This window comes from Schistocerca americana, chromosome 1, assembly GCF_021461395.2.
Source record: "Schistocerca americana isolate TAMUIC-IGC-003095 chromosome 1, iqSchAmer2.1, whole genome shotgun sequence".
Lineage (NCBI taxonomy): Eukaryota > Metazoa > Arthropoda > Insecta > Orthoptera > Acrididae > Schistocerca > Schistocerca americana.
Window position 1 is genome coordinate 903565892 of NC_060119.1, and position 12452 is coordinate 903578343.

Genomic DNA, 12452 nt, shown 5'->3' on the forward strand with positions numbered 1-12452 from the left:
AGAGACTGCTACTCAGATAGCTGACTATGTCTGGGGAGCACACATGTGTTTTTTAGATTAGGCTATTCTCCATCCAGTCCAGATGACAACAGCTGTAGGAGACCAAAAAATATTAATGTAAGTTCCAAAGTAATGACCTGCACGACACAAGCAAGAGTATTAAAATCCTAGTAGTTAACTGCTGAAGTATTTGCAACAGAATGCCAAAATTTGAAGCACTCCCAAAAAGCAGTGAAGCTCACAGAATACTAGGTACAAAAAACTGGTTAAAACCTGGAATTGATGGACAGTTAGATTTTTGGGGAAAATTTAAGTGCATATCAAAAGGACAGGCTAATGGGAAATAATGGTGGGGAATTTGTCACAGTAGACAAGACAGTCTATCAAGATGGAAATTAAAGCTGCATGTGAGATTGTTTGGGCAAGACTCAGTATCAGGGGTGGGCATAAAATTGTAGTAGGATCCTTCAATTAGCCATGACACTCACCCATTCATGATGGAAATAAATTAGACCTATTGGCAACAAATAGACCTGACCTCTTTGAGGATGTCAACATCAAAACTGGTGTCATTGACTATGACAAATTTGTGGCAGCATGATTACCGAAGTACAAAGAACAACTAAAACAAGCAGAACGATATGTAAGTTTAGTAAACTAGATTAAAAAGTAGTAATGTCACATTTCAGTCAGAAACTTCAAACTTATAGCACAGGTCAGGAACGTTTAGAGGTGCTATGGCTCAAGTTTAAAGAATAGTTGACCATGCACTGGATAGGTATATACCCAGTAACTCTGTGTTATACAGCCACTGTAAAGAGACTTCTAAAGAAACAGACTATTGTGTAGTAGGTGTAAAACAAAGCATTAAGCTGTAAACAGAGATATGCAGAACTTAAGGCATTTGGCTCTCAAGAGAGCAATGCGTGAAGCTTTCAATGACTTCAGAATTTTGTCAAGAAGTTCTGATCATTTGAAAAGGCTTTTAGTGGCACAAAAGTTAGTGTCCTATCACTTGTGGGTGAGACAGGAACTGAAATTGAGGTTAGCAAAATAAAAGCAGAAATGCTGAAAGGTATTTGATTTGACATTCTGTTTTCAAATGTTCCTTTGCAAAGGAAAACCCAGAAGAATTGCCCCATATTAATCCCCGTACCACTGAAAAGATGAGTGAAGCAAGTGTTAGTGTCGGTGGTGTTGAAAAACAGGTGAAATTGTTAAAATTGAACAAAGCTCCAGGTCCCAGTGGAATCCCACCTGTATTCTATACTGAATTTGCACCTGTATTCTGTACGGAATTTGTTGCTGAGTTAGACCCTCTTTTATCTATAATCTATTGTAAATCCTATGAACAAAAAGCCATGTCCAGTAGAAGACTGCACAGGACACACCCAGTTACAGGAAGAGTGGTAGAAGTGATCCACAAAACTACCATTTAATATCCTTGACATCCATTTGTTGTAGATTCTTGAAACACATTCTGGGCTCAAACATAATGAACACAATGTCCTCCTCCATGCCAGCTAATATGGATTCCAAAAACACTGATTGTGTGAAACTGAAATCACCCTTTTCTTATGTGGCATACTCAAGGCTGTCAGGTAGGCGCACTATTTATTGTTTTCCAAAAAGCATTTGACTCAGTATCACATCTGCACTTATTGTCAAAAGTACAACCATATGGGATAACAAGCAAAGTTGGTGACTGGATTGAGGATTTTTTGGTAGGGAGGACACAGCAAGTTATCTCAGAGGGAAAATCATTGACAAATGTAGAAGGATTTTAGGGTGTCCCACACAGAAGTGTGTTGGGACCCTTGCTGTTCATGTTGCATATTGATGGCCTTAGGGACAGATAGTAATGTCAGATAATAATAAACCCCGTGGAGGCCCGGGAAAAGAATAGGCCTCCGGTATGTTCTGCCAGTCGTAAAAGGCGACGAAAAGAACAAACCACTAATAGGGCTAACCCCCCCCCCCTTTTAGTGTGATTAGTTGGTTCAGGACAGAACTAAAGAAGCCTCGGTCAAGCGCCGTCATGGTCGGGGATGACGATTGAACCCTATGCCTGCCCACAATGGTAACGACACTGCTAGCCAACTGGAAAATGATTTAAATCCAAATAGAGGTGTTTTGCAGCATATGCTTCCTGCAACCACCCTAGAAGGAAAACAAAAACAGAGGATGAGATGGTCAGATGAAGTTAATCGACACCTCGTGTTCTGTTATTACCAAGCAACAAACCTAGGAACCAACACAACTGGATACAGATCACAAGTTACACAACATTTATTACCAGATACCCAGAATTAAAATTTTTAACAGAACAGTGACTAGCTGATCAGATCCGTGTAATAATCAAAAATAACAGGATACCCCAGTCAGACTTAGAAAACATCAAACAACAAGTACAACAAATACTGGAACAAAATAATGTGCAATCAGAAGAAGAAGAAAATACAGTAATGGACTCAAACATCCCAGGGCAACAAACAAAGAACAACACACATCAATTAAACAATCAGAGGAAAACGAAATCTTAAGACAGCCAACAGAACAAGCACAAATAAAACACGAAGTGACACACATGTTAGATATAGAAGAAGAGACACAAATACAGACATTAGACCATTCTTGCATAGACCGCCAAATAACCCACAAGTCGAAACAACAATAAAAACTATCAACACAATCTTACACAACAAAATAAATGAAAACACAACTATGGAAGAGTTACAACTACTGTTTTATATAGGAGCACTCACTACACTAAATATACACACTGGGCAGAGATCAGAACCAACCAACACACAGAAGAAACCCACAAAACCAGCATGGCAACACAGGCTACAGATCAGAATAGAAAAACTGAGAAAAGACATCGGACAGCTAACACAATTTATAAGAAATGAAATGTCAGAAGAAAAAAAAAAAAAAAAAAAAAAAACGAAAAAGGTTAGGTAAAATCTCACAACAAGAAGCGATAGAGCAATTAGATGAAAAGAAGCAGAAATTACAAGTATTGGCCAAATGACTTAGAAGATACAAAAAAAGTGAAAATAGAAGGAAACAAAACCAAACATTCAACTCAAACCAAAAGAAATTTTACCAGACAATAGATAACACACACATTAAAATAGACAATCCACCAAACATAACAGACATGGAACACTTCTGGAGCAACATATGATCAAACCCGGTGCAACATAACAGGCATGCACGGTGGAAACAAACAGAAACAGACACATACAAGATGATACCACAAATGCTTGAAGTGATAATTTTGCAAAATGAAGTCACCCAAGCAATTAATTCTACTCACAATTGGAAAGCCCCTGGAAAAGATAAAATAGCAAATTTCTGGCTAAAGAAGTTCACCTCAACACATTCACATCTAACTAAATTATTTAACATGAATATAATAGAGGGAAACATTCCACATGGGAAAAATATATCTAAAAACAAAGATGATGTGACTTACCAAACGAAAGCGCTGGCAGGTCGATAGACACACAAACATACACACAAAATTCAAGCTTTCGCAACCAACGGTTGCTTCGTCAGGAAAGAGGGAAGGAGAGGGAAAGACGAAAGGATGTAGGTTTTAAGGGAGAGGGTAAAGAGTCATTCCAATCCTGGGAGCGGAAAGACTTACCTTAGGGGAAAAAAGGACGGGTATACACTCGCACACACACACATATCCATCCACACATATACAGACACAAGCAGACATATTCAAAGGCAAAGAGTTTGGGCAGAGATGACACTTCTGGAGCAACATGTGGTCAAACCCGGTACAACATAACAGGCGTGCACGATGGATACAAGCAAAAACAGACACATACAAGATGATACATCTCTGCCCAAACTCTTTGCCTTTGAATATGTCTGCTTGTGTCTGTATATGTGTGGATGGATATGTGTGTGTGTGCGAGTGTATACCCGTCCTTTTCCCCCCCTAAGGTAAGTCTTTCCGCTCCCGGGATTGGAATGACTCCTTACCCTCTCCCTTAAAACCCACATCCTTTCGTCTTTCCCTCTCCTTCCCTCTTTCCTGACGAAGCAACCGTTGGTTGCGAAAGCTTGAATTTTGTGTGTATGTTTGTGTTTGTTTGTGTGTCTATCGACCTGCCAGCGCTTACGTTTGGTAAGTCACATCATCTTTGTTTTTAGATATAAATTATTTAACAGTTACATTGCAGACCCATACACATTCCCTGATACACTTACACATGGAATAACTTATCTGAAACCTAAAGATCAAGCAGACACAGAAAAACCCAGCTAAATATCGCCCCATAACATGCCTACCAACAATATACAAAATATAAACTTCAGTCATTACACAGAAATTAATGACACATACAACACAGAACAAAATTATAAATGAAGAACAAAAAGGCTGTTGCAAAGGAGCACGAGGATGTAAAGAGCAACTGATAATAGATGCAGAGGTGACATATCAAGCTAAAACTAAACAAAGGTCGCTACACAACGCATACATTGATTACCAAAAAGCTTTTGATAGTGTACCCCACTCATGGTTACTACAAATATTGGAAATATACAAAGTAGATCCTAAATTGATACAGTTCCTAAACATAGTAATAAAAAATTGGAAAACCACACTTAATATCCAAACAAATTCAAATAATATCACATGACAGCCAATACGGATTAAGCGTGGAATATACCAAGGAGACTCATTAAGTCCTTTCTGGTTCTGCCTTGCTCTGAACCCACTATCCAACATGCTAAATAATACAAATTATGGATACAATATTACTGGAACATACCCACACAAAATCACACATTTGCTATACATGGATGATCTAAAACTACTGGCAGCAACAAATCAACAACTCAACCAATTACTAAAGATAACAGAAGTATTCAGCAATGATATAAATATGGCTTTTGGAACAGATAAATGTAAGAAAAATAGCATAGTCAAGGGAAAACACACTAAACAAGAAGATTACATATTGGATAACCACAGCGACTGCATAGAAGCAATGGAAAAAACAGATGCCTATAAATATCTAGGATACAGACAAAAAATAGGAATATTAAAGAAGAATATTAAAGAAGGAATATTAAAGAAGAACTAAAAGAAAAATATAGACAAAGACTAACAAAAATACTGAAAACAGAATTGACAGCAAGAAACAAGACAAAAGCTATAAATACTTATGCTATACCAATATTGACCTACTCATTTGGAGTAGTGAAATGGAGTAACACAGACCTACAAGCACTCAGTACACTTACACGATCACAATGCCACAAATATAAAATACATCACATACATTCAGCAACAGAAAGATTCACATTAAGCAGTAAGGAAGGAGGAAGGGGATTTATCGATATAAAACACCTACATTATGGACAGGTAGACAATTTAAGAAAATTCTTTCTAGAATGAGCAGAAACTAGCAAAATACACAAAGCAATCACTCATATAAATACATCGGCTACACCACTGCAATTTCATAACCACTTCTACAACCCTTTAGATCACAGAACATCAACAGATACGAAGAAAGTAAATTGGAAAAAGAAAACACTACATGGCAAGCACCCGTATCATCTAACACAGCCACACATTGATCAAGACGCATCCAACACATGGCTAAGAAAAGGCAATGTATACAGTGAGACGGAAGGATTTATGATTGCAATACAGGATCAAACAATAAACACCAGATATTACAGCAAGCATATTATTAAAGATCCCAATACCACAACAGATAAGTGCAGACTTTGAAAACAACAAATAGAAACAGTAGATCACATCACAAGCGGATGTACAATACTAGTAAATACAGAATACCCCAGAAGACATGACAATGTAGCAAAAATAACACATCAACAGCTTGCCTTACAACATAAACTTATAAAACAACATCTTCCCACATACAAGTAAGCACCACAAAATGTACTGGAGAATGATGAATACAAATTATACTGGAACAGAACCATTATAACACATAAAACAACACCACATAACAAACCTGACATCATACTCACCAATAAAAAGAAGAAATTAACACAATTAATCGAAATATCCATACCCAATACAACAAATATACAAAAGAAAACAGGAGAAAAAATTGAAAAATACATCCAATTGGCTGAGGAAGTCAAGGACATGTGGCATCAGGATAAAGTTAACATTATACCAATTATACTATCAACTACAGGAGTCATACCACACAATATCCACCAGTACATCAATGCAATACAGCTACATCCAAACTTATATATACAACTATAGAAATCCATAATTATTGATACATGTTCAATTACCCGAAAGTTCCGAAATGCAATATAACATATACCGTACAGTTAAAAGGAAGTCACGCTTGATCAAGGTCCGCGTCACTTTCCATTTTTGACCAGACATAACGTCTGAGAAAAGAAAGAAATAATAATAATATCTTGTAACTGTAATATCTATGAACCACACTAATAATCAGTCAACTCATACATTGAAGAGCTAGAGAAACTGGTATCTGCCTAATATTGTGTAGGACCCTCACAAGCATGCAGAAGTGCCACAGCACGATGTGACATGGACTTAACTAATGTCTGAAGTAGTGCTGGAGGGAACTGACACCATGAATCCGTTAGAGTACTAGGGGGTGGAGATCTCTTCTGAACAGCACGTTGTAAGGTATCCCAGATATATAATGTTTATGTCAGGGGAGTTTGGTGGCCAGCAGAAGTGCTTAAACTCAAAAGAGTGTTTCTGGAGCCACTCTCTAGCAATTCTGGAAGCGTGGGGTGTCGCATTGCCCTGCTGGAATTGCCCAAGTCCATTGGAATGCACAGTGGACCTGAACGGATGCAGGTGATCAGACAGGATTCTTATGTTCATGTCACCTGTCAGAGTTGTATCTAGATGTATCAGGAGTCCCATATCTCTTCAACTGCACATGCCCCACACCAATACAGAGCCTCCATCAGCTTCAAAAGTTCTCTGCTGATATGCAGGATCCATGGATTCATGATGTTGTCACCATATCCGTACATGTGCATCCGCTCAATACAATTTGAAATGAGACTCATCTGACCAGGCAACAGTCCAATATCGGCATTGACGGGCCCAGGTTAGGCATAAAGTTTTGTGTCATGCAGTCATCAAGTGTACATGAATGGACCTTCGGCTCCAAAAGCCTGTATCGATGGAGTTTCATTGAATGGTTTGCAAGCTGACACTTTTTGATGACTCAACATTGAAATCTGCAGCAATTTGCAGAAGGGTTGCACAAATCCCTTCAGTTGTCATTGGTTCTGTTCTTGAGGATCTTTTCTGGCCGCAGCAATGTCAGAGATTTGATGTTTTACCAGATTCCTGATAGTCACAGTACACTCACGAAATGGTCGTACAGGAAAATCCCCACTTCATCACCACTTCAGAGATGCTGTGTCCCATTGCTTATGCACCAACTGTAACACCTCATTCAAACTCACTTAAATCTTGATGACCTGTCATTGTAGCAGCAGTAACTGATCTAACAGCTGCGCCATACACTTGTTGTCTTATATAGGCATTGCTGACTGCAGTGCCATTTTTCTGCCTGATTGCATATCTCTGTATTTGAATATGCATGCCTATACCAGTTTCTTTGGCACTTCAGTGTAAAAATAGGTGGATGTAACATTTTGTTGGGATATGCAATAGGATGAGCATATAGATCTCAACTGTGGATAAAGCAAGTGGTAAACTTTGCGTTATTGGTAGAATTCTGTGTAAGTACAATCATTCTACAAAGGAGATTGCTTCCAAATCACTTGTGTGATCCATCCTTGAATATTTCTCAAGGGCATTGGACCCATACCAAGTATGACCGACAGGGGGTATTGAACATGTAAAGAGAAGAGCAGCATAAATGGTCACAGGTACCTTTGATCTGAGAGAGAGTGTCACAGAGATGCTGAAGAAACTGAACTGGTAGAATCTTGAAGATAGAAGTAAACCATCTCAAGAAAGCCATATGTATGTTCCCTTAGGGATGGTGAGCACAAAAATGGATAAATCATAGCATGCAAGGAAGCATTTTCACAATTATTCTTCCCATGCTCCATGTGTGAATGGAATGGGAGATAACACTAATAAGTGCTAACAGTGGAACATACCCTCCACCATGCACTGGACAGTGGGTTGAGGAGTGTAGATATAGATGTTGATATAGATGTAGATGTTAATAGAGAGGCTAATTCAAATCCAAGTTCTCTATAGAATCTGACAGGGGTCATTTAATATCCTACAATCATTATTATTATTGCCGTCTCATATAGAAATAAATGTTTTTCTGAAGACATAATGTCCAAATACCTTAAATTTGTTTCCATTTTTGTGGCATTTCAGTTTTCATATGCATAAGTTGAAACTGGTTCAATTAATAATATTTGAGTGTGCAGTTATGACATTTTGGAAAGTAAATTGCTTTCAAAATCTGTTAAAGGACCTTAGTAACATCTGTTTAACTTTTACTGTTTTGCCAGAGGTTAGCAGAGTGCTGAGATAATTAAATTTATTAGTCTTTGTAAAAGCTGTGTTAATAATATACATTCCATTGTCATTTAATATATGGTGAGAGAAGATGAACCTCATTATTTTATTTATAGTCAACTTGACCCATTTATAGCATTTATTAATTGTGATGTAAGAACTATTAATTAAGTTTCATAGCCAGATAATAGAGCAGTGTCATCAGTGTATGAGACTATATTAATTTTGATCTTTGTTTGCACTTCATTTTGTGATAATTTTTCTTGGTTATAGTAATAAACAGAAATGGAAAGACTGAATCCTCTTGTTTGATTCTGGTTTTGATTCCATAATCTTCAGAGGGATGTCTGACTCCCATTTATATTCTGAGTTTCAAGTGTTGAATTTTATTAAATTTATCAATTTTTTTGGTACACCAGCTTGTCTCATTCATTTCTGTGGCTGAGAAACTGATTAGACTTCATGGCTTGAAGCAAATAATGTAAATTTCTGGACTAAATTAACATTCATACATTTAAGGGTGCTAATCTTTCTTGTAAACTTTAGTAGATATTTGTAGATATTCTTCCATTGCTTCTGCAGCTCGATGAACATTTCTTTACTGTTGTAAGGTATAGTGGGCTGGCCATAACTGGCACCTGAACCTATCTCAGAAATTTTCTTTTCAACTGAAATTGGAACCTTGAGCAGTTAATTTATTTTTACACACTCTGGTTTTGACTTCCTCACTTGTAGAGTGGAAAGTCTTTGAGGTACTGGTAATGCATCTTTTTATACTTGCTCCTTTTTCAATTTATAATATGTTCTTCGCAATTTCACCAGGCACTTTCTAAAGATGAACTTGCAGTTTAGTTTGAAATTGGGCTTTGAGTGATTTGATGTATAGTATAATTATTATTATTAGAAGTTTTTTTAAGTATTTTAGTTTTGAACTACTTTTACACATTGCAGATTTCTTTTTGATGGTGCAGACAAGCTGTGTACAATGGTACTGCAGAGATTCTTGTCGCCCAGCTCTGTTGCATCAGTGTATTTGCAAGCTGCACAATGCGGACAACCAGAATTGATGACGTGCATTCGACTAGGTGCACTGAGATATTTACTGATAGCTAAAATGCTTCCTACAGAACGGCAGCATTCTTTCAGATTGTTGCTGCAGTCACAGAAGCGAGATATTTTTTTGTCTGATATTTCAAGGCTTCTTAGAAGTGAACTAACGTGTTAAAACTATTATGTAGCTAATGTTTTTGAGCGTCTTTTACATAAAAGTTTCTCTCTAGTCTGTCATATTGACAGGAATGTAAAATACTAAAATAGCTTATCTCTTTTTTTTTTATTATGTTAAGTTTGGTGCTATGTGATAATTTACTGTACCTGATATTTGTAACTGATGTTCCCTGATAAACCTTGTGAAGCCAACCATTTGTGAGATTATGGGGATCTATATGAGACAGGGAGTCTGCTCTCAGGATGACATTGTACTTTTTTGAGAAAGTAGTGCACTGTTGCACACAGCTGGCAAATACAGAAGTTATTTTAGTAGGAACATGCTGAGAAGGTTGCAAATGGATCCTCATGTGACAGACAAAATAGTGATGTTTATAATATGGGTGGAGGGAATCTACTTCCAAATGACGGTTGGAAAAATGTAGAAAAACATAATTTGCAACCTTTTAGACCGAGGGGCTTCTTCTGCTAGAAGAGTGGAAAAGTTTTGAGGAAGGGAGAATGGCAAGGCTTTGTTCAGTATTTTATGTCAGAAAGCCACTGTCTCTTTTAATAATTGAGCAATCTTTTTTTTTATTAGATTAATGTAATATTTACAGTTGCTACAGTAATACATAAACACAACACTCTGTCTTTTTGTAGCGGAAGATCACTTTTCCCTTGATTGTTTTCTTTGTGTTGCATTCTTTCAATTCTGTACATTGACCTTCATTATGATGCAAAGTTAGAGAAAAATATAAAAAGCATTAAGCCATTTACTTTTTGTAATAATGTGCTAAAGATAATAAAATAGTTGAAAGGTTTCCTTTTTAACACTCTAAAAGAAATGTTAAAAATGTAGTCAAACGACACTGCTATTTTATCCAGTGCTTTGATACACCCTTATCAGAAATGTATCTTTCATGTTTGCTACTGGAAAGCAATGAATCATCTGTAGCAGCAATATCACACTCAAACTGTACTGCATTATTCTAAAGACATATTTTGTAAATGCATACGAAGTATCAAAGTCAGAAGTGTAACTTATGTTTAGTGGACCTAACATGAATGTTGGAAACACTGTATGTAATGGAACTTCACAACAGATTAAAAGTTTTTGACTAAACAATACTTGAATGCAGACCCATACTTACTTATTGGAGAGTGAATGTGTAATGTTTGAAACAATTATGTAGGCCGTGGCTTTATTGTACTTCTCTACATCCTGTCTCCCACAAACTCTATGTCAGTAAGCTTTGCGAAAGAACCTCTGCACAGTTTGGTAGGAAAGGAGTGCTACCATATTGAGGCTTTAGGTAATGCCATGGGGCATGTTAAGGGAACTCTTTTGGTAGAACATTGCCAGTGAAAGGAAAAGTTTAGTGTTCAAGTCCTGACTTGATAGCAGTTCTAATCTGTGAGGAAGATAAATAACAACATTGGAAATATAGGGTGGAATATGAGCAGTGTAATGAGTGTAGAAAACTTGTCAACATGTCATGTCAGCAGTTTCCCTGTGTTCTATCTTCCCTCAAGATTTCTCAAGCTATCTGTTCCTGTGTACCGCATGTCATTACCAGAATGTATTGAGACAAGCTTTCTCTGGTGAAATATTCCTTCTCCTTCTCCTAGACATTGCCCTCCATTTCCTCTTGACTCATGTTCGCTTCTCCCACACCACTAAAGGCAATACCTTACACCTGTTAGGCAGCAAGATTGGGGCAATGTAGTTAGGTTTTCCCATACATGTATGCATGTAGTCTGAGAATGAATACAAGTTTCTCAGCTGAGCTAATACATACAAGATTTTGTTTATAGGTATATCCACCACTCTGTGTAAGCCTCCATAACAGAGTCAGCAGCTATCTGTACTTATTTCTTTAGTTACAGGTACACACATGACTGCAGAGTGAAACTTTCATTCAGAACTGTCTCTGGTATCGAGGATAAGATAACCAATATGTTAATAATTTTTCTGTATTTCATACCCTTTACTACAACAGAAACAACAGTAATGGCCAAATATAACATTTTCATTTAATGAAGGGAGGGGGATAGAGGGGAGAGAGAGAGAGAGAGAGAGAGAGAGAGAGAGAGAGAGAGAGAGAGAGAGAGGGGGGGGGGGGGGGGGGGAGGGAGAAGGGGGGAGAGAGAGAGAGAGAGAGAGAGAAGAAAAATTCCACTTCTTCTTTTTTTCTCTTTATTGCTAAAGCCAGGTTACTGCAACAAAAAATGGAAACCTAAACTTTTTAATATAAATGTGAAAGGCTCCTGTTATAAATATACATATATTTTATAAGTTAGGGAACAAAGAGAGAATGAGAATACTTAGTGCTGCCAGATAAGTACAGTGAATGTGAAGCCATGGAGGAAACAGGTGAAAAGAAATGAAAAAAAGTTTTTAGCATAATTTGGAACACAGAGATGTGAATGCGTTACACTGAAGCATCACTGCAGTTTTTGAGATGAGCTCATTTTGCTGAAAGTTACCAAAAATTCAAACATCCAATTGCAATCCCAAGTGCACCATACACTTTAAATCTGTCAGGAAAAACTGTTACTTTTGGTACACAGCACTAATTGGGAAATTTCATCAGGGCCCCAATTTTAAGCCTATGCTAGATAGTTCTAGAAGCCATCAATATTGCCTGGAGCATATGCCCTGCTGCACCATCAGATGAAAACCAACATGGAGTCAGAAATTATTGGAGAGAGGTACAGACAGATA

General features: G+C 37.3%; 1 protein-coding gene across 2 annotated transcripts in view; it reads left to right on the forward strand.

Annotated features, from left to right (window-relative positions):
- Positions 1 to 11797, forward strand: part of LOC124615086 (armadillo repeat-containing protein 5-like) — a 186947-nt gene extending 175150 nt beyond the window's left edge. For both annotated transcript variants that reach the window (XM_047143000.1, XM_047142999.1), the window contains exon 12: positions 9470 to 11797. In XM_047143000.1, coding sequence (XP_046998956.1) covers positions 9470 to 9743 — 274 coding nt within the window. In that variant the 3' untranslated portion in view covers positions 9744 to 11797. The remainder of the gene's footprint in view (positions 1 to 9469) is intronic.
- The last annotated feature ends 655 nt before the right edge of the window (positions 11798 to 12452 follow it).